At 48.1% G+C, this 27729-nt stretch overlaps 1 protein-coding gene across 3 annotated transcripts in view; it reads left to right on the top strand.

Moving 5' to 3' along the window:
• Positions 1-424: 424 nt before the first annotated feature.
• The window catches only part of ITGA7 (integrin subunit alpha 7), a 55169-nt gene continuing 27864 nt past the window's right edge, over positions 425-27729 (top strand). For all 3 annotated transcript variants that reach the window (XM_044449591.1, XM_044449590.1, XM_044449592.1), the window contains exons 1-4: positions 425-756; positions 23847-23974; positions 25562-25641; positions 27409-27664. In XM_044449591.1, coding sequence (XP_044305526.1) covers positions 545-756; positions 23847-23974; positions 25562-25641; positions 27409-27664 — 676 coding nt within the window. In that variant the 5' untranslated portion in view covers positions 425-544. The remainder of the gene's footprint in view (positions 757-23846; positions 23975-25561; positions 25642-27408; positions 27665-27729) is intronic.

The following is a 27729-nucleotide window of genomic DNA, read 5'->3' as shown; positions in this document are numbered from 1 at the left end:
TTGCAAGGGGTTTTTTGGTCCCCAGAGACAGCAGGGGACAAAATTAGTGTGGGGCCATGCGATGTGATGCCTTTCTTAAGAATACTTTCCACACTCCTAAACGATGATCTGTTCATAGCACTTTTGGGGAAGTATTTCATGCTACTGAACTGTGAAGAATGGGATGGTAGAAGTGTCTCCAGGACAAGCTTTTGCGTGTCCACAATTTTTTGAGGAAAGAGTCTTTTCTCCTTTCCTTTGGACAAAAGTTTTACCCTGGATTTGTGGCTTGCTTGGGGGTGGGGGGGGTGGGGTGCTTTTCTTCCTCTGGCTTTTCTCTCCATCGTGCCCAGTAGTAGATGATAGGAAGGGGGCGTGTTTGCTGTTTGAAAACCACGCTCCTCCTCGCTGCGATACAGAATGGGAGAGAGGGAGGGGAGAGCAGGGAGGGATGCGAGGCAAGGTTGCCTGAGGATCTGTACAATCTGCGGCTGGCTAGCAGGCAGGCGGCAGAGCCGGCGAGGGGGCATGTGACAGGGCTAGGGGCCCGCAGCCCGCCAAAGCCATGCCCGCCGCCCGCGCCCGCCGCCACAAGCCGCCCAGCATGGACGGGGCACTACTCTACTTCTCTCTCCTGTGCCTCGGCCACCACCTCCCGGGGAGCTCAGCCTTCAATCTGGATGTCACCGAGACCATCCTCAAGTATGGAGACAACGGCAGCTTCTTCGGCTTCTCCGTGGCGTTGCACCAGCAGCTCAGACCTCAGCCTGTCAGCTGGTGAGTTCCGTGCCTTGCATGACTGGGTGTATTTCGGTTTTTCTCCATCCAAACGGTGCTGCCCGAAGAGCGTGGGCTACGCCAGTGGCCAGTGCTCATACACGCACCCATGCAGATGAGGCGATAAGGTCTCCCCTGCCTTGTCGCTTAAAGAGAGTGATGGCAAAGCTCATCTTTTACAGCCAGTTTGTCGGTGCTAAGCACTCTTCACACTCTTACGACCTTGGCTGTTAGGATTAAGGCATGTGCAGGTGCGGCTTCTACTTTGGGACTGAACTGTAACAATTGTATGGTCTGTGAGAATTTCCACTGCTGCCGCCTCTGCTGAGTTATTTACAAGGTGCTCTTTCTCTGCCTGATGCTTTGGCTGCAGTAGGGATTTGTGGACGGTATTCATGGCAGTAACAATTTGTTTCCTCTGACCATGCAGTGGGTGTCGATTGTTTCTTAAAATTCCATTCTCACGATGTTTTCAGTGCATTACTTGCAGGATGGAAAGGTGGACACACAGAGGTCCACATTACATTCTTCACTGCCCAACCCCAAATGTTTTTAATATTTCTGTAGAGGGGAAGGGCATTCTTGGTCCTCAGCAGATGTAGCTGGAGTTTGTATTACTGTATTGCTTGCTATTGTCCTAAAAGTCTGTTTACCTTTTCCCCACAGCCTCCTCAAACATGCCTCTAGGATTTTCATAATTAAACCAGCTGGTATATTTTGAAACATTTTCTCCCGTTCTAATTTTTGGCACGTACACTGATGTTTGCCTTCCTTTTCTGCATCCTGGCAGGAATGCAAAAGGTCTAAATCAGACCAGTTTCCCAAGATGAATGCAGACTCATTCAGTGATTGTGCAGCAGCCTGATCACTGCTGACTCCTCATTTTCCCGGGATGAATCCATAACTACTGATTTGCAACAGGACAAGGGATTGATTCCAGCCTTACTTTCCCAGGAAGTAAAGGCAGAGTCACCTGCTGATTATCATATTTTTCTGCAGGGTCAACTCGAGCTCACTGCTTTATTGAGGCTTGTGGCGCTTTGCTGACATTCCTGATTTTGTTCTCCCTTGCTCTGCTGCCTTGTACGTGAAAACCAAATGATCTTGAACAGAGTGAAAGCTAGCCATGGGGCAAACAATCAGGGAAAAAGTCAGTTTGTGGGCACATTAATGTCTCATCATGGTGGTTTTGCAAATGCATTAGGAAAGTCTGGCTAGTAGCATCATGAGGAGCCCGGTAGTCCCCAAAGGCTGGTGTGAGGTTATCAGACTTTCATTGGGAGGAGTCGGAGGAAAGGTGTTTGCTTTCTCTCATGCTTGGCTACTGGGGGATGTTGTGATCAGGAACTGCCTGCCCTCCAACCCTGCCTGAGGGCACCACCCGGCAGGAAGCCTCTAAATTGAGGTATGTGCACTCCTCAGCCCCCTGCTCCTCAACAAGGAACCAGAAACCTGCAGGCCGTGCCAGTCCTGCTGAGCCTCCTTAGTGCAACCTTTCTGCTCCTCTGCCCTCTCTGGCGAACTCTGAAGCTTCTTCTGTTGCTCCATAGGCCTGCCGGTGCCCTAGACCCAGTTGCTGTACTTTCATAGGATTATTGTGATCGCTCCTGTTTTTGATGACCCCTGGACAAGGCATCCTTAGCGTCCCCCATCAGCAAGCCTACTTTTTCCCACCATTGTCACCGGCTGCCATTGCCCGTCATCTTCTTGTTCATCCTCGCTACCGCTTGCTTGCTTCACAGGCGGAGAACCCATGAGTGCCCACTGCTGCTCCTCCTCCTTACCCCCACTATAGTCTGGGCCAGGCGGGTTGTAACGGCGAAAAGGAGAAGCAAGCCCAGGGGATGCTTGCAGTGGGCTGCTGTTTGGGTGTGGGCTCTTGGCAGGGTGTGGGCTCTTGGCATCCCTGATGCCAAGCTTGGTTGTGATTATACAATATCACGAAGAAACTTCCCAGTCAGTCTTGTAGAATTGGCAACAGCTGCAGAAAGGAACTGTGCAGGACAACTGATAGCTCCAGGATGGCCTGTCAGGGCCTGGGCTGGCTAATCCCACAGTCTGACTCCCAGATTCCTGTGTTGGCTCCCACCATTTTTTCTAAAGTTGTTGAAAGCTGCTTGGGCATTGGCTATTTACAAGGTATGGTTTGGGGCTGCAAAGAAAGGAAATGGTTCTTCTGCTAGCCACCATTTCAGGGAAGGGTTCAGTTATGGGGGAACTTGTCCTCTTGGATACTGTGGTTCAAGTACCATCTCTTTCACGTATACATCCAATGGCCTGGAATCCCAGTTTGCCATCTACAGAATGGCAATCACAGTGATTTGCTATAAAGGATGATGAAAGTAACAACTGAAACTGTCTTTTTTTTTACCAAGGTATGGCTAAAATCTTTTTTTAACCATACCTTGATTAATATTTGGTAGAACTGCCATGAGCCAGATGAAATTGCTCCAGAGGATAGATTTGGCCCAGGGGTCACCCATCATTCCTGCCTAAGAAGATCCCTAAGGAATGCACAGGCTGTTTCTAAGAAAGCAATGAGCTCTTTCTTGTTGTCTCTTCCATCAGCTTTTGTTAAAGCCAGTGAGGCAGCCGACGCTGCACCCCTTGTGCACCCATATTTGAACATCACAAGCCATGCCTTAATTGTGCTAGAAGGCAATGGGCGGCCTCCCGTTTTTCACAATATGCTTTACTCATCAGAGTCCTTCCTCACTTCTGTTGAGAATCTAAAGAAGCACACGGTCCTGTTCCCAGTCTATTCTTTTTCTATTTTCATGCCTTAGGGGAGACTGGGCTGTTTCTGTTTGGCTTTGGCTGTCCTTGGGGAAGTTCCAAATTATGGGAGTGTGTTCTCTCTCTCTCTCTCTCTCTCTCTCTCTCTCTCTCTCTCTCTCCCTCTCCCTCTCCCTCTCCCTCTCCCTCTCCCAGTTTAGATATCCTCAAAATGACAGAGGGCCAGGCTGTGCTCCCTTGCTCATTGTGACTTATTCAACTTGTCGAGAACTTCACTATTTACTATTCTGCCATTGTGGCAGATGCATGTGGAACGCAGGTGCAATGAAGCCGTTCCTCTTTCCCTCTGGTTTCCTCTGTGATGCTCATTCTGGCTGAGCAGTGTGGCCAGCCAAGACTCCCTTGAGGTGAGTGAGGATGGGAGTTGATGTATTTGCAACTCTAATCTTCCCAACTCTTCCTAGTCATAGGTGCTCTGAATAACAGAATTGTATCCCTTAGCACCATCTTTTCTTTGTTTCCAGATTTCTTCTCTCCTTTTTGATGTGGTCCTCAAAATGGCTTTAAGAAACCCTATAGTGTTCCCCAATATTTTTTTAAAGTTACAGAAATGCTGAAACATCATGATTAAATCCAAAGAAAATTTCTATAAAAATCAGTTTCATCTCAGCACTTTAATGATCAAAAGCATGGTGAAGGTTTTTTTTTTTTTTTTTTTTTTTTAAGAAGCAGTGAAATAACTCTCTCCTATCTCCTTCAGGAGCTATTCTATAAACTAGCAGCAGGCTGGCCCTGCCCTATTCCTTGTGGCAATTAGCACTTGCAAAAGAGCCTGTTACTGGTTCTCAGGGGCCAGCCCAAAATATTGTGCTGCACAGACAAAGAGGCAAAGTCCTCTACTCCATGTGGAGACAGCAAGCCCGACTAGATGTGGGGCAGGGCAGGCCGTGTGCCCCACTGCTCTCTCCTCTCGCCTTCCCACTGCTTCCTGCACTTGCTCATTCTGCCCAATGGAAGACCAAACATTTCTTGAGTGGTGTGTGTGAGTGTGTGTGTGTGTGTGTGTGTGCGCGTAAGGGGGGCAGGCAGAGGGTCTGTAGCCTTTTCCATCTGAAGAACTTTTGTGTGTTTGCCATTGCCTCTTCACAGTTGTTGACCATGACAATGCCATGACCTTTCAGCTCCATTTCTTTGACTAACCATCACTTTTGTCAAGTTGCTTTAGAGCAGGAAAAATACTGCAATTAATTTTGAAAGTGAAAGAAAACATCATTTTCCCTTGTGTATTTGGAATATTCTGCAATACCCCATTGCTACTTAGGGTTTATGTTGTAGAAAAGCAGGAAATGGGACTCAGGCTTGCAACAAAACCAAAAGTAGATACAACAGATTAATAGCCTTGTGTAGAAAACCTCTATATAGAAGAAAGCAAATGTTATGCTAATCTCCTTGATGTTCTACTTCTGGATCTATTTACTTAATGTCTACATGTATTCAAGAATAATACACCAGGCAGAGTGAACTGTACACTGGTAAAGATACTTCCTCTGCCTATGGTGATCGTAACAGTAAAAGTGGTTGTAAAAATCGCGAGACCCCACCTGGTCCATGTGGGCGAATGGCCGATGGTACACCGAGGAAGGAATGTCACGAGTGACCGCGCAAAGCCTTGTGTGACATCCGGACTTTTGAAAGGAGGGACCCGTCCAGCTCCCCATTACCTACTAAATTGATTTCCAGTCCTCATTCTGATCAACAACATGAGTGCCCAAACAGCAAGAGGACTTAAAGAATTACCTCATTAAAAATGAGCAATACCTGCTCGAAATGTTTATAGCAATACTAGGGAAACCCTAGCCCTCTCAGTGGCACTGGACTACTATTCGCATCATCCCTGGCCACTGGCCTTGCTGACTAGGACTGTGGAGAGTTGGAGTCCAATGATATTTGGAGAATTATGGGTTCCCTAGCTCTGGTTTAAAGCGAGCATCCTATTTGTTGTGACGGTGAGTTTATTTCCTGTGTTATGCCTGCTCAAATATATGGGTGGGCAAATATGGGTGGCTCAGGATCTATTGAAAGTTCTCAGGGAGATTTGCAGTAGATCTGCAAGGGGTTCTAACTCCCTAACCACTGAGCTACAGCAGCCCAATGACATGCCCCATTCTGCTCCAGAAGGTACTGCTAAATCAGAGAACGCTCGGGAAACCAGGAGTGGCCTTCTGTGTGAAAAAACTTTTCCCTCAGCTCAGTTCTGGAACTGAACACAACTTCCTCAGCTCAGGTCCAGAGTCGCCCTCTCCTCCTGTATCTTTTGCATCTGTCTCTGACTGGAGAGCATCGATCTGACAAGCCCGTGTCAGATCACGGTGCCAGGCAACTGCGGTTCCACTGTCCCAAATGTGCTTCAAGTGGAAATGAGGCTCATGCCTGTCAGCAGCGTGTCTGTGACATATGGAATGATCCCAAGTCACTGGAACAAGTGTGGGAAGCTCCAGTAAGGATGCAGCCTCAGCAACAGAGATGCTTGATTCCTATCCCAGTCTTTGAATTATTGGCGCTTGTTCCCGGGAACACTTCAGGGTATCTTACTCGTGTATACAACAAATTGTGCCACAAGGGCTGGATGGGGAAGAAGACCACTTCCCTGAACATAGCCAGCCTGGACTGCCATGCTTTGGGGCCTACTACATTGGGGAACTAAGAGTAGCATATTAGTCCGGGGCAGGCAGGAGTATATGCCCTGGTCTGTAGTCTAGCACTAGGTTTCTTGGCCTTGCTCCCCATCTTCAGGCTTGCCGCAGCCTCCTGGTATCTGTGCCACTGGTGTTGCCCTCGCATCTGGCTGCTGCTGCTGCTCACGGCACGACACTCTAGGTCAAGTCCCCTTATCATGGGAAACAAAGGTTTTCACCTTTGCCATATACTTGCTTGCACTTACACTTGCTGTGAGCAAGGCTCTTCGCAGATATTCTGGCCATCGCAAGCATAGAAAGCCACCTTACCTTCTTTTGCAACCCAGTTCATACCCTCACATGATGACTGCACTGCAGTTGCTTGTATGTAGGGTGGCTTCTCCCAATACGGTCCTTCCTGGACGTGGTAGGCTCCAGATCCTATCTTCCTGAGCCAGCACGATCAGAGCGGTAGTCCAAACACCTGGTTGAGGAAGGCATAGGACCTTGTTTAGTCCAACTGCATAATAACAACTCTGGAGTTTGTTGTAATTTTGATCCATCAACACTTTAGAGCTGCTTCAGACATTACAGTTTTCCCACACAGAAACGTCCTTGGTGCGGGACGATGTGTGACAGCGGTGGGAAGAACATTACATATGTTGCACACGCGTCACACACATGCCTGTTTCATTAGGTGCTTGTGTCAGTTTCTTAGGAAAAAGATGCATGTTCATAGGCCATACCTAATAAACCAAACACACCTGCTGTGTGTTTTTCCTACACCATGATGCTTTCCGTGTGGGGAATTCCTGGGTATAAGATCACATTTATCTCCCACTCAGGCTTTCCTGCCCAAGCATCCTACTAAAAGATGCTACATAGAATTAATGGATGCAGTGATGAATATTTATAGCACAACTCCTTGAGCCATTGACTGCACGTAGAATCGCTAATGGGACATTTGAGCCATGACACCCAACTGCCGAGCCTTTTTCTATCCCTCCCTCCTTTTTCCTACCCCACCTACGTGCATATGCTCCAAGCTGGCCTCCACTATGGGTCTCCCAGGGGATGAAATGTATCTCCAGTCCAGTAACCTGGGAAGCCTCTTCCTTCCCTTCAACACTGCATTCCCTTTGCGGAGGGCTCTCTCTCTCTCTCTCTCTCTCTCTCTCTCCCTCTCTCTCTCTCTCTCTCTCTCTCTCATTCTCTCTCTCTCCCCCTCCCACACACACACATTCAGAGCCCTCAATTATTCAACGGCTGCCAAAATCAATAGTTCAGCTGGAAATGGGAAATCAGTCTAGCCCTTAATAAGACCTATGGGTATGCAATGAATAGATAGGCAAACACATAAAACCTTTATGTATATTTTAAAAATAACCTCAAATATAGTTTTCTTGTGTAATTTTCTGTGGATTGCCCCAGCAAAGCCGTGGGATGAGCATATGGGACTGGATAAAACTCACTGCATTTAGTTTACACAACTGGTGGAGGTAAAATATTTATTTATTTATTAGATTTATATCCCACCATTTTTCTTTGCTAAATAACTCAAAGCGGCTTACATCATTCTCCTCCTCCTGCTCTCAGTCTTATCCCCACAGCAACCACCTTGTGAGGTCGGTTGGGTCGAGAGTTTGTGACTGGCCCAAAATAGAGTAAACATACACATAAATTTGGATTTATTTATTTATTTATTTATTTATTTGGAATTTTTGTATGCCATCCCATTCGCGTAAACCTCGGGACGGCTTCCAACACACAATTATTTATACACAATTTATTTATATATTCATGCACTCATAATGCTTATACACCCTGTGATATATTCCAACCTTGATGCGGTTCACACAGTGTATGATAAAATGCACTTCAAATGCACATACAATACACTGTAAACCTAATGAACAGTTAACAACTTGCAATAAGAGCAATGAAATAGAGCAGTATTTCAGGCCAGGGAAAGCCCGTGCAAATAAACTAGTTTTGCAAAAGTATTTGCAGCCCGTCATAGTTTCTGCCTCTCAAACTGCACATCAGAAGGTGTTCCACGTTTTTTAAAATTTATTTTTATTGAATGTTTCAAAACAGACCCTAAACAACAACTGTGAAGAAGGTAAATAAAATTTAATAATTGCAGTTTTATGTAAGAAAATTGGGAATCCTCACTGAAAATGATAATGAATGGCTAATATTTCTGTGCAGATTTGTGTGTCCATAAGACCATTCACAAGTAATCATAGAAACAGAGAAACAGAGTGATACAGAAGGGGTCTCCCGGGCCATCTAGTCTGACCCCCGGCTCCAACCGGCTCTGCTCACGACATGCCCCCATGTGCATGTCTAGCCTATCCTTGCTGAACCATGTACTTAGCCTTGGGTAGGCCCACTCGGGACAAATACTACAGCACACTTGGAAAACTACAAACCTCTCTTCCCCTCGCAATTCCAGACACAGATTTTCCTGTAAAGGAAAGCATTTTCAGCTCATTTTAACCTTTCTAACTGAGCATGTGCCCCAGATGATGGCTGTGCTGGCTATGGGTAGATGATCATAGCTTGACCAGCACTAGGAATCCAACAAAAGCTTTATTTTTTCTATCTTCCTAACCTATGTGACTTCTCTATTTTTCCAGGGGGTCCTTTTTGTTGTAATCTATAGCTTCTGGAGAACTTTGCAGTATCAAGTGCACTCATGATTCTTCTTTTTGTTTATTTATTCCCCCTGCTAAATGCTTCTGAACTTCTGACATGCCCATGGTTGACCGAGTAGCTTCCCACTCCAGCCATCCACTTCCTATAAACACTTCTACATGCGTGCATGTCTGGCTGCCCTCATGGTCAAAGCAAACGTGATGCCTGACATTCATGATCAAAGCTCTCAAGATTAAAAAAAAAAAACAATTAAAAATATCTGTAATGGGGTCTGGATTGAATGTAAAAGTCCGATCTTTGGTCTTTCTAGTTCAGTACTTACCATATACACCTAGGGAAGCTGGCTGAAGTTTCACAGGGGCTTTTCTCCAGCCCCGCCTAGAGATGCCAGAGATGGAGCTGGGACTTCCTGAGTGCAAGATGTGTGCTGTGCCACTGAGTTAAGGCCCCTCCCTATCCAAAGGGATCCAGCCTGTGGTGCTGTGAAGGGAAGCGGGGGATTTAACTGTCTCCTTTGCTGCTCTCTTCCTTCCTTTGCAGTCGCAACTCCTGATTGCCTGGTTGTTTTCTACCATTGAAAACAACCTGCAGAACCAACCTTCTTCAGGAAGTATTATAGTTGCCCATCGGTCATTCCATCCATCCATCCATTATATTTCTATCCCACCTTTTTTTCCTTTCAAGGACGTCAAGGTGGTTCACATAATTATCCTGTTCTCAATCTTATCTCCACAACAACAGCCCTGTGGGGTAGGTTGGGTTGAGTCTGTGACTGGCCCAGAGTCACCCACTGGGCTCCATGGCTGAGCGGGGAGAAGAATGCAGAGCTCCTGAGTCACAGTCCTTTGTTTTTAACCTCTACACAGCTTGCTGGCTTGCCTTGGTAGAGTGACCAGGTGTCCAGCTTTACAGCAGACTGTGCTCTGGTTTGGAGATCTGGGAGCCAACAGGCTTCTGTGCAAAGGTGTCCTGTGTTTGATGGGTGGCCCATTCTAGGTCTGATTTGAAGACAACAAATCATAAAGGGGAGGGCAGCGGGGATGGGGCCAGGATGCTTCCCATTGACGCTTAGTGCCTGGACAGCAAGCTGAGCTGTTACACTGGACACCTACCCAGTCTTCTCCACAATGCTGGATTGACTTGTATTTCTATTTAAATAATAACTGTTATTTCTAACTTTGCACCTGTGCACCTCAAATTGCATGTGCAAATATTCCGCAAATTGGCATCTCCGTTTCTTCTTCTTTTGAAAGTTGCCTTTCCTCTTTGGGGGATGCGTAGGGGGTCAATCTGCCTGGATGCATGAATGCAGGCATGCGTTTGTAAAGGGAAGATGGTTTCCTCTTCTGCAGGAGGAGTTTGCAGTGCCACAGCTTTGGGGACAAAAGCAAGCAGCTCTCAGTGGTTCAGCTAGAGCAGAAACGGGGAAAGTGGGCCGGATTTGGCCTCTGTGTCCCTCCCTTGTTTTTGTAAGCCAGAGGAACACCTGCTGGCTGGTGATGGAATCCAAGGAGGCGCCGTGCGTTCCCAGTGTCCACAGTCCTGCTCATTATGACTCAGAGGCTGAGCAGGCAGCTCGGGAAGGAATGCGCTCCAAGGGCACCTTGGTATTCCCGGCTCAGTGTGTAAGCCCTTTGTTCGTCGGCTGTCAGGGTCAGGCAAGCGCGCCCACGGAGATTCCAGGATGGTATTCGCTGGCTTCCTGGAAGGCTGCCTTGGACTTCAACTTGAGCACTAGAAGCATTGTCCAGGCTCTAGACCGTGCCCACAGCTGTGAACCTCCTCCGGGCAATGCCAGCTCAACAGAAACCCCGTGCAGCCAGCAGCTTGAAAGAAGACTGGGCTCCCCATTTCATCCTCATGCTCATGAGTAGCTTGAGGGCCAAAACGTGTGTCTAGCAGTTATGTTTCCCTCTCCATCTTTACTCTAGAGAAGGGGCAGAGACCCCAGCCCTGGTCCTTAAAACCCCCTGCCACTGCCCATGCTAGGCTCCCAATCCAGATTAGAGTCCTTACACCTAATCTAGAGTTTTTAAAAGTGTGTGTTTGTGGGTGGGGCTTAGACACAGCTGCTAGACAGCCGTTTGAAACAGCCCTTACAACTGTGGTGCTGATGATCTCAAAAGAGCCTTTCCCCTCCTCACTGTCACCCTCATGGGCAGGTTATACGAGGGTCCGGGGCCTTTTCTGGTTTCCTGTGCTGCAGCTGTTCATGTTCTTTTACCCTCTGGGCTGTGGCTGCCTACCAGCCGGTCATCTCTTGCTTAAGGATGGAATACTTAGACCTCGTTCAGTATTAGCCTGTGGTGCTGGGTCATGCCCTCCCTTCCTGCAAGAACGCCATCCGTGGCTGAGAGCTTGGCTCCCTCGCCTAGAAGCAAGAGGACTTTCTTGTGTGCCACTGCATGGGAGGGAGGGAGGGAGAGAGAGTGCGTGTAAGTGCTTTGGTTGCATTACTTTTCTCCATTGCAAATCTCTACCAAACATTCTCCACATTCTTCCTCCTTGAGGGGATTTACCTTTAATTTCCATGCAGCTGACCAAAGGCAAGGCAGCATGCAGCTTAGCGTAAATAAATAAATCTCCTTAGCCTTTCTCTGCAAAGAGCACTGCTGTGGGTGAAAAGTTTGGAGAGGGCTCCCGCTTTCACCTCTTGCACCAGGCTCCGGGCTCTTGTTTAGTTCAGCTGTTCAGGAGATCTGACATTTTGCCACATGACTGGGCTTCGGTTTCACTTGGAGTTTTCATTGGAGTCTCTGGACGTCTGCAGCCCATTGATTGCACCAATGGCTGGAACGCTCTCCTGATTTCATCTGGCCATTACTCAGTGTGCAGAATATCTCTGAGTGTGGTTTATCTGCTGTGTGCTTAATAGAGCAATATCTCCAGATCTCTCAAGCAGGGCTTGATTGGAGCTTGTCCTTAGCCCTAGGACATGCAAGGAATAATGCAGAAGGGAAAACAAAACCCCCACACTCCCAAGTCAGTGAAGGAGCATGGTCTTGTGGCCCTGTAAAAGATGGACAATGTATTCTGGCATAAGCTTTCATGGACTGTAGCCCACCCCAGCAGAAGCATGGGGCATGATGAAGAGTTTCAGACTTTTTAGCCAGTTTTCATGATGGTACAGAAAAAATTACAGCGAGTTCAGAAGCAAAATTAAGCACAGAAAGGGACAATTGCATTACTAACTGTGGCCAGTCCTAGAATGGTTGCTGCTGGTAACCCAGAGATGCTGGCACCAGGTAAATCGAGGAACACATGTGGTGTAAAAATCCAAGGAGTCTGAGCACAAGCAGAGTACATTCTGTTATCCACAGCCCAGCGATGAACACCTGCGATTAGGGCGACGGTCTCAGCAGCAAAACAAGGGCCTTCTCAACAAAGTTGAGCCCTCAGCATCTGTCTCCCTTTTGCAAGGAAAAGACTGTTTTGTTATCCCCAGCTGGGCTTCAGTGTGCACAGGCATCTGGCCACAGGGATAGCAGGTGAAGTGCCAGCACATTTTGTGCTATCTGGAGTCACTTCATCGCCTTTCCCCTTTGGGGATCATTGCCAAACAGTTGCTGAATGTTGGCCCATAGCACAATGAAAGGATGGTGAAGAGCCTGCTTTGGAAGAGGGAAATCCACCCTCTTTTTCCAGCAAAAATGCCCGCAAGGGTGGATTCTTCTTCATCTTACTGGTGGGCATGGATTAAGGAGCTTATGCCAGCCTCTCGAAGCTGGAGCAAAAGGCAGCTTTTGGGAGGGAGCTCTGAGTCTTTCTGTTCAGGGTTTTGACCCTACTGACTCACTGGAGACGGGGTTAAACCGGACCCACCAAAAGAGGGCAGGCATGCTAAATGTTACCCCCTCCAGTTCATTAGCTAACAGTTGGTAAGAAGCTGGTGTGTGTGCAAAGAAGCCCTCAGTTCTTGCCATGTCTTTGGATATCTTCAACTGACCCATGCACTCTTTGCCAAGAGGTGGTGCTGGGGGAAGTCTGATTCCCTTAATCATAGCATCTGGGGGCAAGAAAGGCCTCTTTTGGTGCCACTGCAGGGTTCAGGAAAGGCTCTTTCCAGGAAGGGCTGGGTTTGGTTCTTGGGAGTGCTGGAGAGAAAGAAGGCCCAAGACACTTAAGTGCCAGAGGCAAGGAATCAAACTGGTGACTCCACACAGGATGGTAAAAAATGTGGTCATGGACCAAACAGAATAGACAGCTTGCTGCTTTTAATGGCACTACAAAATCTGTTGGCTGTGATGGGCTGCCACCATGCACCGCATCCATCCTGTTGATTGAACAGAACGTATGCCTTTGCAGAATCTCCTGTTCCATCTTTACTGTCAAAGAAAAGATTTTTTTGTGTGGTGGAGGGAAGGGAGGGTCCATGGTGTGGGCACTCCCTAGGTGGAAAGCATTCCAGGCTGATGGACATTTATGAATAATTGGAGTTGTATCTGATGCTAGATCTACTTAGAGTAGATCCTGGTTTTACTTAGAGTAGATCCCAGTTTACTTAGAGTAGATCCTGGGACTTAAGTCAGACCAGCATTGGATAGGACCCGGTTTCCCCTGAGAAACTTTTCTGGTGCTTGTTTTCCAACTTTGGTGCCCTCATGGGTTGGGCATGGATGATTCCCCAAGGGCGGCACATAGGCGCACGGTAGCATTAATATTTCTGGCCCCCTCCTTTTTTGGACATGCTGGATGCTGTGTTATTTTGAGTGGATTCCTGTTTATTTTTACCATCTCTTTCTGCTCTGGCTGTCTCCCCTTCACTCCCTCCTGGTGCAGATTTATCCTCTTCTCTAACAAGGGGATGAAGTGGGAATTCTTGGCTAACTCAGTCACAGAAGAGAAGGCTGTGAGGAACAGGGACTGCTGCAGATCTGGAGGTGGGAAGGAGAGGAAGAGGAGGAGACTTTTGGGAGGGAGCTGTGAGTGTCCTCCTCTTCCTGCTGCATGCACAGCTGGGGACACTGCAGTGAGGAGGTGAAATGTGGGCAGCTCAAGCAGTTGTCTTAGACAGTCATATTTTTAGCCTTCCTCAACCTGGTGTCCTCTAGATGTTTTGGATGATAGCTCCCATCATCCCTGGCCATGGCTGTGTTGGGGATATGGGAGTTGTAGTCCAGTAACATCTGGCGGGCACCAGGTTGCAGAAGGCTGAGAGTCTGTGACTGGCCCAAAGTTACCCAGGTGGCTCCATGACTGAGCAGGAACTGGAACCCAGATCACTTGAGTCCTAGTCCTGTGCTCTCATCCACTGCACCGCACTTTAATTACACCTCTAAGCTGTAGGATACTGGACACTTTTTAGCTTCTTGGTCTCCCAGTTCCCTCAGCAATGGGGTAGCATTTGTAAGGTCAGTTCCAGTTAACGAAGTTAATACCAGGGATTATAGTGTTTGATTACAGATGGAGGCTACGGAGCAGTTAACCGATTGTTTGATTAATACTAAAGAATGATTTACCGATATTTTCTGAGTAGGCAGGCTGGGATTTAATTTGTGGGGTGTTTGCAAGAGAATGCCCGTTCTTTTTTCCATAGCAGCACAGGTGCAAAATGCCTCTAGGAAATGCTTGAGCACCGGTCTCTATAAAATTGTATTCTCGTGCAAGCCCATGTTTTTGAGAATATTGATGTTCATTGGAATGAAGCAAAGGAGCACAAGAGAGTGGCAGTGCACTTTGGTGTGTAGGCAGATTTACACACCTATTGGTTTCTTGCACTAAAAACACTTTTTTTTAGTGGATCGGTACTGGTCGAAGTGAACATTTCTTCATAAATATAACACCACCCTTGCAGATTCGACCCACTTCGCAAAGGCTTCTAAAGGTGAGTTGTATCATGATCTGGACGCATTGCAAGACTGCAGTGTCACGGGGCAAAGCAAATTATATTGTTCTCGAGCCCTACAGATGCTTGTGTGAATGTATGTGCAGAAAATTCAACAGCTGCGCTGCTGCGATGACCTCAGCCTGCATCTCCACTGAGAAAGTACCTTCCCATTAAAAGTCCACAGGGAAATGGTCGAAGAGCAGCGGGAGCGGGGAGGCCTGCCTTCTTCACAGTCTGTCCTGCAACCATTCCCTGCTGCTGGATGGTGCACCCCCCCCCCCCCCCCGCTTCTTGCATAGGACTCTCCTGGGGAGTTCTTCTCATCCTGCTCTGCATTCTGCACCCTCCTACTGCTGTAGACACGTGCAGTTCTCATTGCACAGTGCCGCTGGCTCTTCCAGTGGATGCCTCTTTTCCACAAAAGCAGCTGCAAAGTACAGCATGGCCCAACTCTCTTTGGCTCGAGCTCAGAGCAGCCTGGGACCGGAACTGGTTCTTCGTGGGCATTGAAGACCCCTCCGTGACTATGTTGCTGGCCTGATGAGACAGACATCGTCGAGATCAGTAGCTATATTTCGTGGGATTCTGCAGCCTAAGAGAACCAGGCAAGGGAGAGGGGTTGCTCTTATCCCGACCCTGCCAACCTTTCAGGCTCGTCTTCCCTGGAAAGTTAATGACTCAGAGGTGGCTTACTGATGGTGCATGCCATTTCGTGGCATTGCCACAGCCATGCTCAAGAGACCCTCTTCCCGCTTCATTACAAACACAGCCCCAACCGGTTTGTCAGTCATTCCAGATTAGAGCCTGCGTCGACACTGCTCTTTTACCCCATGCTGTGCCCGATTGCGGTTCTCACTGTGCCCGATTGCAGTTCTCACTGTGCCACACTGTGCCAGATTGCCAATGCCCATGCTGTTTGGGGATTGTGGGACTTGACTGGGGGACCCCAGTTTGAGGAAGGGTCCAGGATAAAAGCAACAGGCTCCAGCAATGCAACTAAGTATTTAACTGTGCAGCTTCGGAGAATCATTCTGGTTAATGCTGGTAATTCTCCTGATTAAAGAGCAGTCATATTTTTAGCTTTTCAATATGCCTAAAGCAACAGGTTAAGCTTTCAGGGACAGTCTATGCTCAGGCGTATGCATGGTAAACATGTAATAGGCATGGTATGTATGGTAAACATCTCAATCTGGCGTTCCCTGCGCAGGAGACCATGGAGGGAAGCTGTTGATACTAAGTGGCTACTTTCTTCTTGACTTTTAGCTAAGATATTTAAGGCATAATCCTATGCATATTTATTTGGAGAAAAAGTCCTACAACTCCTCACATTCTCTAGCCAGTCATGGAAAGGTGATTGGGATAAATCTTTATTGGTTCAAGACTATCTAACAGGTGGTGCCATGTTATATATTGAAAATCAAACTTTTCTCCTTGACAAAGTGGTGTTGCTCCACTTACTCTTGCTTTTGAGGCACAGGCACAGGAATGGTGTCTGTCTGGAAGCTACCTTGTCCCATGCTGTGAAACAGGGAGGCTTAATTTGTTCTCTGAGAGAAACAAATACTTGACAACAAAAAACCTGCTGGTAAGGTTTGCCTAAAATTGATATAAATTGCCATGATGTCTGTCAATTCACCACCACTAGTGAATGCAGAATGTTAGTGAAGTATTTAATGAGCTATGCTTATTCTCTTAAGCCTCTGAAGGTATTTGCCTTGCTTATATTTCCTAATTACACCAAGTTTCTCTGTCTTTGGAAATATCCATTTTGGCTGGGGCTGCTCTGCCTTCTGTTGCTCGAATGTGCTTTGGAATGGCAAGCAGTTGTATCGGATTGCTCCAGTGTTCAGTGGGAAACACTACACATGCCACATCCTTTCATCCTTTCCATACTTGTTTATGTCAAGCAGCAGTATGATCATGAATCTTAATCTTTCTTATAGCATTTTTATACCCACCACCTTACATTTTATAAGGCGGGTCATCATCTTTACAGGCACAAGGGAACTTGAAGTGCTCCAGGGATGACTTAAGCTTTGCAAACAGATACGCCTGTTCCACTGGCTACAGTGTCTTCAAGATGGCGACCGTGGATATTTCTCTTGGGGCCTGCTAGTCTTCCTGCCTCTCCTAATTTTTAAAAAAAAAAAAAAAATCTTCTGACTTTAAAACAACAATGAAAAAGGGCTGCCTTCTGGCATTAAAAATGGATTTGATTCTGGGGTGCAAACCCCATCTCTGCTTTATAGTCATGTTCTCTGGCAAGTTAGTCCTTTGTTTTGTCTCACCAGTTTGCCTTCTGGAAAACGTTGTGACCATCCATGTCCAGCTAGGCAGCAGCTTTATGAATGGGCACATCTGCACCCCCCCATAGCAGCCATTTTTCAAGAGTATCTACAACCCTCTCTCAGCTTTCCAGATGTGTTTTGGAATGCGTTCTGTCCGCTTGAAGTTCTCTCTTGAGAATCTGTCATCTCTGCGAAAGAGCCAAGTTTTACTCCTTAGGTAACCTGGATCTGTGGACAGGCAGACAACTCAAAGCAGGGAAGGGTCCTGACCTGTAGCTAGATTGCAAAGTGACCAGTAGCCAGAAAAAAAAGAGGGATTTTTAAACACTACATTCCTACACATACTTGTGTATGTATGGAGTCAGTCTCATTGACCCCAAAGTGGGTCTTTCTTCTGAGTAGTTATGCATTGGATCATGCAATGAATGGGCAGCTTTGCTGCATGGCAAGCCCCTGGCCTGCACCTCAGGATGCAAGCTTGTTCCAGGCTCTGTCTCACGGCTGGAAAGGCTCTGTCCTCACCTCAGCCGGGTGCAGGTACCAGCAACTTGCATTTCAAGAACTGGCCATCCTACTCTGCACTACCCATGAAATTCCACTAAACAGAGAAAGATTCAGCCCCTGCAGCCTCCATTCCCAGGCTACTAAAAATCGAAATGAAAGCTATTCTGGGGGGTCAGGGTACAGCTTGCGGCACTCTTCTGGCAGCTTCCCACATCTCCATAAAGACATTTGCTTCACATTTCAAAATGGTTTTGAAATGAGTGGGGTTGTGATAGTGTTCTACATGTGTGGGGGGGGGGGGGGGGGGGGAGGGAGAACCTTAAATGAACTGTAATTTAGAGCTTGCTCTGCTAATGATTTCCTGGGTTATCCCCCCACCCTTCTGAGTCTCCCAGTTAGCCATGCAAAGGGGCATGTGTCAGGGACCCTTTTCTTCACTGGGCCCCCACACCCACGCCCTATTGTGGCTGAAAACCCGGCCAGCAGCAGCACCGCAGGGCAAAGAAGGACTGTGTGGGCTTTTCTCATTCCAGCAGAGAACAGATTGGGGATTGTTCCTGCTTTTGGGGGCCCTTCAGCTTTGTGTGTGCACGATGGTGCAGGAGGACGCAGTGCTGTATTTGCTGTTTTCATGGGTTCTCCCTGGGGCTCCGGCAAAATCCCTGGGGCTGTAGAGGTTTCTGTGCGTACCTATCTTGGTTAGGGGAAAATTGTGGAGACTTAAGCCTTCCTTCCCCAACTAGTACCATCAAGGTGTGCTGAGCAACTACTTCCACCATCCCCAGCCATCACTGCCATTGGCCATACTAGCTGGGGATTATGGAAGCTGTAGTCCAGCATGTCTTGATCGTCCCAGGTTGGGGCAGGCAGATTTAAGCTTTTTAGAGGGAAAGTCTTACATTGAGGCAAACAATCAGCCCGTCTAACCCAGTACTATTAGCAGGGCATGTGTTCCAAAGCCCTCTCCCCCGGTATCCTTATGTTCTCTGTACAGATTTGTCCCGGTTTTACACTAACCAGACTCTGACCAAGTACGCAGAATAAAGCAACCAGATGCAAATGCTTTGTGTATGAATCAGTGTGGTATATTGCTTGGATTAGACCAGGGAGACCCGAGTGCAAATGTCTCATCAGCCAGTACATCCGTTGGTGACCCCGGGCCAGTCACCTGCTCTCACCCTGATCGGCCCCACCAGATTGCGGCAAATGTGCAGAGCAGAGGCTGCCCGTGGAAGAAGAACAGGAGAGAAATACCCACACAGGTGCTGTCTGAGCCAGAGAGCAGCAGGGGCGGCGTGCGCATGAGAACACATTCATGGTGGCGTTGCATCCGCAGCCCTCGCTTGGAGGAACCCACGGTGGCTGATGCAGCTCCATCCTATCCCCACAACAAGAAGGGCTCCGCGAGGCAGGCTGGGATCGAGTGCCCGGGCCAACGTCACCCCAGTGGGCTCCATGGCCGAGTGGGGAGCAGGACCTGGGTCTCCCAGTTCCCCAGTCCAACATGCTCACTGCCACACCACACCGGCTCTCCTGCAAACATTAGAGGAGCCCTCCTGGGTCCATCCAGTCTGGCATTCAGCCAGCTGCCCACAGGGATGCCCCTGTGCAACAGCACCCACTGCCCATGTTCCCCAGAAACTGCTGTACGTAGGCATCCTGCCCTTGCTACTTTTTCATCAGTAAAGATGATAGATGAATCAGGGTTCCTGGGCAGGGGAGCATGGGGGTAGGTAACCAAATCAGGTAGACCCAGCAGCATCAGCTTCTGGCACCATTGGCAGGTCCCAGGCACCCGTTCTTGGGCAGGGCTAACTGACGCTGGTGCCGGCCCTAGAGTTCCTCCCCGCAGTCCTGGGTCTGTGAGCTGCTATTTAAAACTCCCCATGGTAACCCTGATGTATCTCCACTCTGGGGCATTGTGGGAAATTTTGAAATGTGGCTCGCCTGTGCAGGAGGGGAATCTCCTGAGGGGACTTTGCTGAGGACCCATTTAGACCTGAGGCAAGTCTCGGCATCACTGCCAGGTACAGACGCATTGGCTCTTAGATACTGGAGTATATTGGAATAGTAATATATTCCCCCAAGGCTAGGAACTCTTCAGAAAAAAATAGAAACTGACGTTCTCTGCAATCCAAATTCTGTGCCAGGTCCCAGATTTTTCACACGGTGCTTCAACAGCAAGATGGTCCTGGTCTTGACTCCTCATTTTTCTCTCTAATCTTATTATATACTGTGGCTCAGTCCTTTCAATGAGTAGCCCCCTCAATCCGGTTTAGCCACTAAATGTGAGCCGTTTAGTCTACGGCAAGTATGAGGAGACTGGAAGACCGGTAGGGGTGCTGCCCCCAGCTTTTCTTGTGCCTGTTAACCAGAAAACCTGGCAGGAGCTGACCCTCGGTGGGGCTTTGCTGTCACAACACCACTGTAGGAGAGAGGTTGCAGCTGTTGTGCATGCTGAATTACTGTGCTGGCCATGATACCCAGGTGGGATGCCTTGATCCAGAAGGAAAGGGGAGGAGAATGTCAGTGTCTGTGGTCCCCCATCCGTCGTTGCTACTCTAATGACATCCCAAGGTCAGGCCATTCTTCAGACGCCCCTGGAAAGATAAGCCCTTTGCAGCAAGCAGACCACACCGGAACGTGACACCCTGCTGTGCTCTCTTGGGCCACCCCACCCCCATACAGATGGATGCAGTCCGCTCTTTTGGCTATGTTAATGGAAAAATCTCTGTCCAGAAGTGATGACAGCCCAGTGGTCCCTGGGGTGAGGGGGGAAAGCAGGGACCTTTACATTTCCCCCAAGGGATCTGACATGCACGAGGGTTGTTTTGGACCTCCGAAAGAGCGGTGTTCCTTGTGGCCCCTGCGAACACCACTCTAGAGACACGGCATGCAGATGGTAGGAGCTGCCGCCACGTATACGGCTGATTTCAATTTCTGTTTTTGGCAGAAAGGGTATGCGGAGCAGGGCCACCCTGCTCCAGCTTCGACGTGATTCTGGCAGAATCAGGAAGTGGGCTCCAAGGCTTTTCCCTGAAAGACTAGCTAGTTAACAGAAGCATCAAATGAAGGACTATAGATGGGACCTTTCCCCTTTTCATGTGTTCCTAGATGTGAAGGAGAACTGTTCTTCTTTTCTGAAGTGTCTATAGAGTATAGGATGTTATACATTTCTTGGAGCTTGTTTCCTTGGGTCCCTCTGTCTGTCTGTCTGTCTGTCTGTCTGTCTATCTAATATCTCTTATCTCATATCTCTCAGATCTGAATCCTCATAGGGGTGCTACATGCCTCCCATCCAAGAAAAGTTAAATTGCCATTATATCAAGAATGCCTGTTAGAATAATGCCTTTAGTAGGCCAACTCCAAAGGTTAGAAAAAATGTGCAAGCTTTTGAGACCTTGAGATCTCTTCATCGGGCAGGGGCAGGTTGGGAGGACTTCACGTCAATCTTTTCCCCCTCCAGTCCCCCTTGTTTTTGTAAAACCTTGCTTGATGAAGAGGTCTAGAGTTTTCATAAGTTTGCATGCATTGGCCTAATAGGTATTTATCCTATAAGGTATTATCCTAATGGCCATTCTGGATTTTCTCTTACAATGTGGCTAACCTTTCCTTTCCTTTCCTTTCCAGCATAAATTATGTTCTAGGATCCCCCTCAAAAAATGGGGGATCTCTGCTATGGAAAAATTAAATGATAGACATTTAAGTGACATTAACAGGCCACCTGGTTTCCTAAACACACACACACACACACACACACACACCCTTGTCAAAGATCATGCTTCCCAGTACAAACATATAGTCTCATTGCTATAAATGCAGACTTTGTAGCCTTTCTTATTTTTCTGCTGATGCTCAGTGTACATTCATATATATGAATCACATCACTGTAGTCCATTTTGATTAGCAGCATTACTCACTGGTGCCACAGTCATGCCCATTAATATGGGTGGTACTGGGATTTCCCATCCTTTTGAGTCATGAGTACATCTGGAATGTGGACAGAAAGTCATGATGAGTCTCAAGATGGCTGTCATGGGGCGGGGGGGGGGGGGGAGAACCTGTTCATCAAATGGCTGCCATGCAAGCATGCCCCAAAAGCTGCCCCCCCCCCAGCTAAACTGATGAGAGTAAAAGTAGAATAACTAGACCTAGAACAGTGGTGGCGAACCTGTGGCATGTGTGGCACAGTGGGCATGCAGAGCCCTCTCTGTCGGCATGCGAGTCAAGTCACCCCAGTATCGCCCCAGCAGCCGAGCATCAGATAACAGCGCACACAGGGGCCATGCGCATGCTCGGAAAGGTGTAGCTGCACCAGGCGATGATGTCATGAGCCACAACTTATTAGCTGTGACTCGTCCAAGCTTTTGCATGGCCAGTCAGTGCGCTGCCAAGGATATATATTTGCTTGGACTGGCTGTGAGTTGTTTTTTTCTAAACTAAAACCTCAGTATTCAGGTTTTATCGTAAAGTGCAGTGTTGGCACTTTACAATAAATAAGTGGCTTTTGGGTTGCAGTTTGGGCACTCGGTCTCTAAAAGGCTCGCCATCACTGCCCTAGAATCTAAGTGTGAGGCACAGGTGCAGTCTGAGCTGCAAAACACAAAGCCACTCTTGATCCCTGACAAAGGTGGTGTTAGGAGACGGTCTTAAGAGAAATGTATATGCCATAAAAATTTGGAGGCAGGCACCAGAGATTTCTGCAGGCACATTGGTACCTGTGGGCACTACAATGGGGACCCCAGGATTATGATTTTCCATTCCTCTGTACATGTGCAAGAAGGTCAGCAGAGAAGCCACTCTTCTGTCACTTGAGTACCTTTGAATATGATGTTTATGCCAAAGTGGATAAGCATTAAAAGACAGCTAGTCCTTACCAAGCGTTCTAAGGTATATGTCATGTGGTTAGTTTAAAAAGCCAGGGCAAAACTTGATGGCTTAGAGGAGAATAGGATCTTCAGAATGTGGCTCCACATGGGAGTCATTCCATTCCTAGTTCTGGCCTGTGGGATGTCGGCCTGCAAGGAAAAGGCTGTTCTTGTCAGGCAGGCAGCCGTGAAATGGATCGTGGGTTGCTCCATGTCTTTGACTGAGGATTCCAGGAGCTCCGGGGGCGGGGAGTGACAGCTGCGGTGGAGATCCAGGAACAGGTGACGAATGCACGCTCTGTGGTCAGAGGCGCATCATTCTTGAAGAGTGTGCCTTGCATCTGCCTACCGAGGGGAGCTTTGAACGTTTTCCACCTCCCCAGCTGCTCGCTGCTCCCCCCTCCTTGCTCCCTGCAAAATGGCCTGTGGTGGAATTTGATTTCATTTCCCTTTTAACTAATTGGCATTTTCATTAAGCACATTAATGCACAAGGTCACTGAGGCAAAGCACAGCACAAAGGCCAAGGGAGACAGCAAGCTTAGCCAACGCAGCAGAAAGCTGGTTCCCATGTGCTTTTAGCCCCCTTTGTTTCCTTCTCCCGTGCCTTTACAGCCACTTGTGCTTTCTCCTGTATCTCACTCTCATGCTGGAACTAGCGGGTCAGTTTTTCTCTTTTGATGTATGTCCAGCCTGTTGTATTTTTATTTTTTGCTGAAAACTTTTTCCTCTAAGTCTCAGAGACTCTCAGCTCTCCTTCATTTTATGCTCCCCTTAAGTCCTCCCATCCTCTCTATCCCTTTATTAAATGCTGCCCTATATATTAACACTTGCCTGCCCTTGATACCTTTAGCCTTTTAAGGCTGCAGTCCCCAACCCACTTACCTAGGAGTAAGCCCTATGGAACTTGGTTTGACACGTGTAAGAGTTTAAGACAGTGAAAATAAACTCAAAAGAGTGTTGGCAGGGATGCCCGGTAACATCTGAAAAGGTGGATGAGAAGATGGTTTGGCATGGCTCTTTGCACATCTTGGTAACTCCCCCCCCCCCACCCCCCCCCCCATGTGGTGGTGATAGAGTACAAAATAAGTGTATATCTATAAATTAGCATAATGTAACTTAACATCACTGAATCTATCTTGTCTTGTAGCAGAATTTTAATTCCCTTAGTAATGAATGTTCCTGGACAGGCTGTAGAATGCCCTGGTTATCTTTTAATTAGCATAAAGTGGAAATGTTAAGATAAATATTACAAATTCCAGGATCAAGGCCTAGAAGAGAACATAAGTTTTTGGTTCAGCACTGAGAAGGCAGGAGGGGCATGTTATGCTTGCCTTTGCATATAAACTGCAGAGATGGGGAAGAGGGTGGGGGTGCAGAACGTGACTTCGGCTGGTGCCCTTACAGCCTTTGCATCCGGCATCCCACAGCCGTCCAGGTGCAGGAGCCTCGTCACAGAGAAGAGCACGCGATGGTTGCCACCCTGGGGCTCCCAGAGGCACTTGCCCTAACGCTCTGCCACATTTCTTTCAGGCTGTTGGTGGGAGCTCCGCAGGCTGCTGCTTGGTGGAGTCAAAAGGCCATGAGGACAGGTGGCTTGTATGCCTGCCCTCTTACCTATGAGACGAATGACTGCAGACGTGTTCCCATCGATGAGGGAGGTAGGAAAACAGCACGGCTGTGTCTGATTGAAAATCAACCCCTCCCAAGCTGTCATTCCAGCATCCTCCAGGATTTATTTTGGATCCAGGTTAAGCTGCAAGTTTGGAATTTGGATTATACAAGATTCCTCCAATCTGTGTATGATTTAATTGGAGTCTGAGTTTACAGAACTGGAAGCGTGGAACCTGTTCCAAACCAGTCCCAATATTTTGCCCCAGAATATGTGAAACAATAATTATAAAAAAAGATTGGTGCTGAGCATGTCCAGTGGCCTTCCTCACCTGGTGGACTTCAATAGTCAGGAGTCCCAAATAAATGGAGTGCAACAGGTTGAGAAAGAATGATGTACAGGGTGCATTTCTATTCCCACTATTCAACCACACGTTCTGGGCTTACAGAGACTCCTTTCACACCGGGTGGTATGAATTACATTTCACAAATTTAGCATAAGCATTGCCAAAGTGAGTCTGGATTATGGGCCCTAAATCTTACCTGGGTTAGTTAAATTCTGAACCATGTTCTTTATGGGACTGTGACGAGAAGAGTCCCTGTGGAGCTGGATTGGCCCTGAGTGGACACTTTGTGCCACTGCATGGAAGCTGCTTTATGTGACCCTGGAACCCTATTCTGCTTTTTCACTGTATTGTTGCAATGAGGTTCCCAGAGCAGTCCATCCCTTGGAGCCAAACTAAACATGTCACGGCAGATCTTTAACTGGATCTCTCAAATACCTTTTCCATGTGCTAAGAGCAGCCGTGTGTGTGTGTGTGTGTGTGTGTGTGTGAAAAATTGAGAGAAAGAGGATTATAGTGTGGTGGTGGGAATTCAGCCTCCCCTGGAGTTGCTATTAGCCATGGAGGGACCAGTACTTCCACTGCACCCATTTGTTTCCCCCTCTCTGGCTAATATCTGTTTTGGGGGAATTTTAATTGGGGGGATTTAGATGCCACAGTGCTGCAGACCCTCACAGCTCCTTTTAGCTGAAGAAAACCATGCCAGCAGAAAATTGCTTCTTGGATCTCTTGCATCGCACATAGCTTGGCCCTTTCTTGTTTTCTTCTTGGGCTGCTGGATTTGTTGAGGTGTCTTGTGTCCTACCATATTAGGAAAGGAGTTTCATTCCTTCCCCCTCCACAGTGTTCTGTGCAGTGGAGGCATGGGATAGGATTTCCCCTCTAAAGTTTGCCCTCCCGCCCCTTGAGATCGGCAGCAGAGGCCCTTCTCTGGGAACCCTCCGTGAAAGATATTAGGAGGGTGAGTACCTGGAGGAGGGCCTTCTCTGCAGTGGTGCCCCACTTATGGAATGCGCTCCCCAGAGAGGTCCGCCTGGCGCTGTCGTTATTTGTTTTTTGGTGCCAGGCCAAGACCTTTTTATTTAAACATCATTTTAATTGTTGAATTTATTTATTGATTTTATATTTAAGCCGAGATGTCTCCAGATTTTTATGTATTTTTATGTAATTGTATAGTTATTTATTTGTATTGGAAGCCGCCCCAAGGCTTTTGTGAATGGGGCAGCATATAAGTGTTCCAAACAAACAAACAAACAAACAAATAAATATCTCTATTTCATTCACATTCCACAGTTGACCTGAAGAAGGAGAGCAAGGAGAATCAATGGCTGGGAGTCACTGTCAAGAGCCAGGGCCCCGGAGGCAAGATCGTGGTCAGTGGCCGTGGCTGGATGGGTGGGTGGTCATTCTGCTTAACCCCTTTGGGCCTGGACTGCAATTCTTACTAGGTTCCTGCAGGAGATGAGGCCCCCTGCTCTGGGGAAAAGGGTCTCATGGATGACTTAAGGAAGATCTTGAAGGAGGCCACTCTCCACTGGGAAGGTGAGGTTAGGAGAAGCTCTTTCCCTTGCTGCAGCTCTGTACACAGAAGGAAACCAGTACCAGGTCTTTCTGTAGGTGTGCGCCACCCAGAAAGATGCCCCTGCCTTTGTACTGCACAAACATTTCATGCACAACTGAAGGGGGGCATCCCACTATTGCTTCCACACCAGAAGGACCGTGTTCAGTGAAGCCACATGGGGACATCCTAGATACCTGCTCCTCTGCTTAGAGAGAAAGTTGTGCTCCTCTCTGTAGCGCAACTGGAGCTCCCCTGGAGGGGTGGAGCCAGGCCCTACACTGGCAATATTCACATGCACAAACCACCACAAATCAAGAGCATGCTCTCTTTTAATAGAGAGGACCACATGCTTCCGTACCTCTCGTTGCTTGAGAACAGCACGGGAGTCAAAATGTGTTCAGTGTTTATTAACTGGAGGTCACTACCCACAAGAATGTGGCTGTACCGGACCCAATTTACACCATCAGGAACAACATGCGACAGCTTCTTCACATACACGGAAAGCTAGTATGTTAGGGAAAACACTAATCTCCTCCTTTACAAGGACAGCTTTGCGGGAGCCTCTTCTTTCTCATCTTTTTCTTTTCTTAAGCTGTGTTTGTGTGTTTTCATACAGTGCCAGGGGAGCCAGGGTTTGCCCCAGGAGGCCCATACTTTGAGACAGACCCTTATCCGAGTGAGCTCCTCACCAGCGTTGGTGCTTAGGTCTTCAAACCCTGTTCAGGCAATGATCCTGCAATGTGGAAGTCTCTGGACTATCTAAGCCCGAATAATGCTGAGCACATGGCCCTTGCCGGGCCAGCGGGACTGCCTGCCTGTTGGGTTCGGCTTATGGAGTTCAGGGATCCCAGGCTGGAGAACAAACATGCTTTGGGGTTGCGTGCTGCACAGGTGCCGCTGCAGCCTAATGGGGTAATTTCCAGGAAGGGACAGAAAGACCCTTTCCAGGTATATTTGAATTTGCTCACCTAGTGACTTCAAGACAATCTAACCATTTGGGATAGGCAGGGTGGGAGTGGGGGAAGGCGCTGCAATGAGTTGGATTTCCTCTTTGCTTTAGAATATCCAGTGTTCAATTCATATCTCTTACATCCCTCTCCCTGAGTTGAAATTCTTGTACTATGGCTGGATCTGGAGGAGAGACAAACCCAGACATGGTGCGTGGATGCAGCATGTGTAGCTAATCTTTAGGCTTCCTGAACAAGTCTGGGAAGAGAAAGCCCAACTTGCTAGTGGGTTTTTTTAGACTTTTTCTCCGCTTTTCAGGATGTCCAAAGCCTTGATCCATTTCTAATCCTGGATTGTTCACCTTGGTATTTTGTGCAAGCTCTGTGCACGTCTCGCGTATGCAAGAAATGCCACCATCCCATGCAGTGTTGCCTTACCTAGTCCCCACTCCACCCCTGGTTGGTTTAACTGGGGCAAACAGGTTCCTGTGGTCTTCCGTACTGGGACATCCATTGCCTTCTGTTAGGTGACCCATGTGGACCCTGCACGAGTTCGCCTTGCACAGCAGTGCCAGGAGGCAGCAACTTCCTGATCCACTCCGTCCTGTCTCTTCCTCTCCCATGTCTCCCAGACCTGTGCCCACTTGTATGAATCCCGCAACCGGGTCAATGAACCGCTGGAGACGCGGGACGTGATCGGGCGCTGCTATGTACTCGGCGAGGGGCTGCAAGAGTCAGACGAGCCGGATGGCGGTGAATGGAAGTTCTGCGAAGGGCGGCCGCAGGGGCACGATCGCTTTGGCTTCTGCCAGCAAGGGATGGCAACCGGCTTCACTGCGGATAGGCACTACATCCTCTTCGGGGCACCCGGCACCTACAACTGGAAGGGTAAGCAGCCAAGCGTATGCTGAGCGGAAGGCGGTATTCAATGGAAGGGTCCGGACACTGGTCTT

This window comes from Varanus komodoensis, unplaced genomic scaffold (genome assembly GCF_004798865.1).
Source record: "Varanus komodoensis strain SLA01 unplaced genomic scaffold, ASM479886v1 scaffold59_3, whole genome shotgun sequence".
In the NCBI taxonomy this organism is placed as follows: domain Eukaryota; kingdom Metazoa; phylum Chordata; class Lepidosauria; order Squamata; family Varanidae; genus Varanus; species Varanus komodoensis.
The sequence above is the reverse complement of the archived record's forward strand: the minus strand, read 5'-3'. Positions and strand labels throughout refer to the sequence as shown.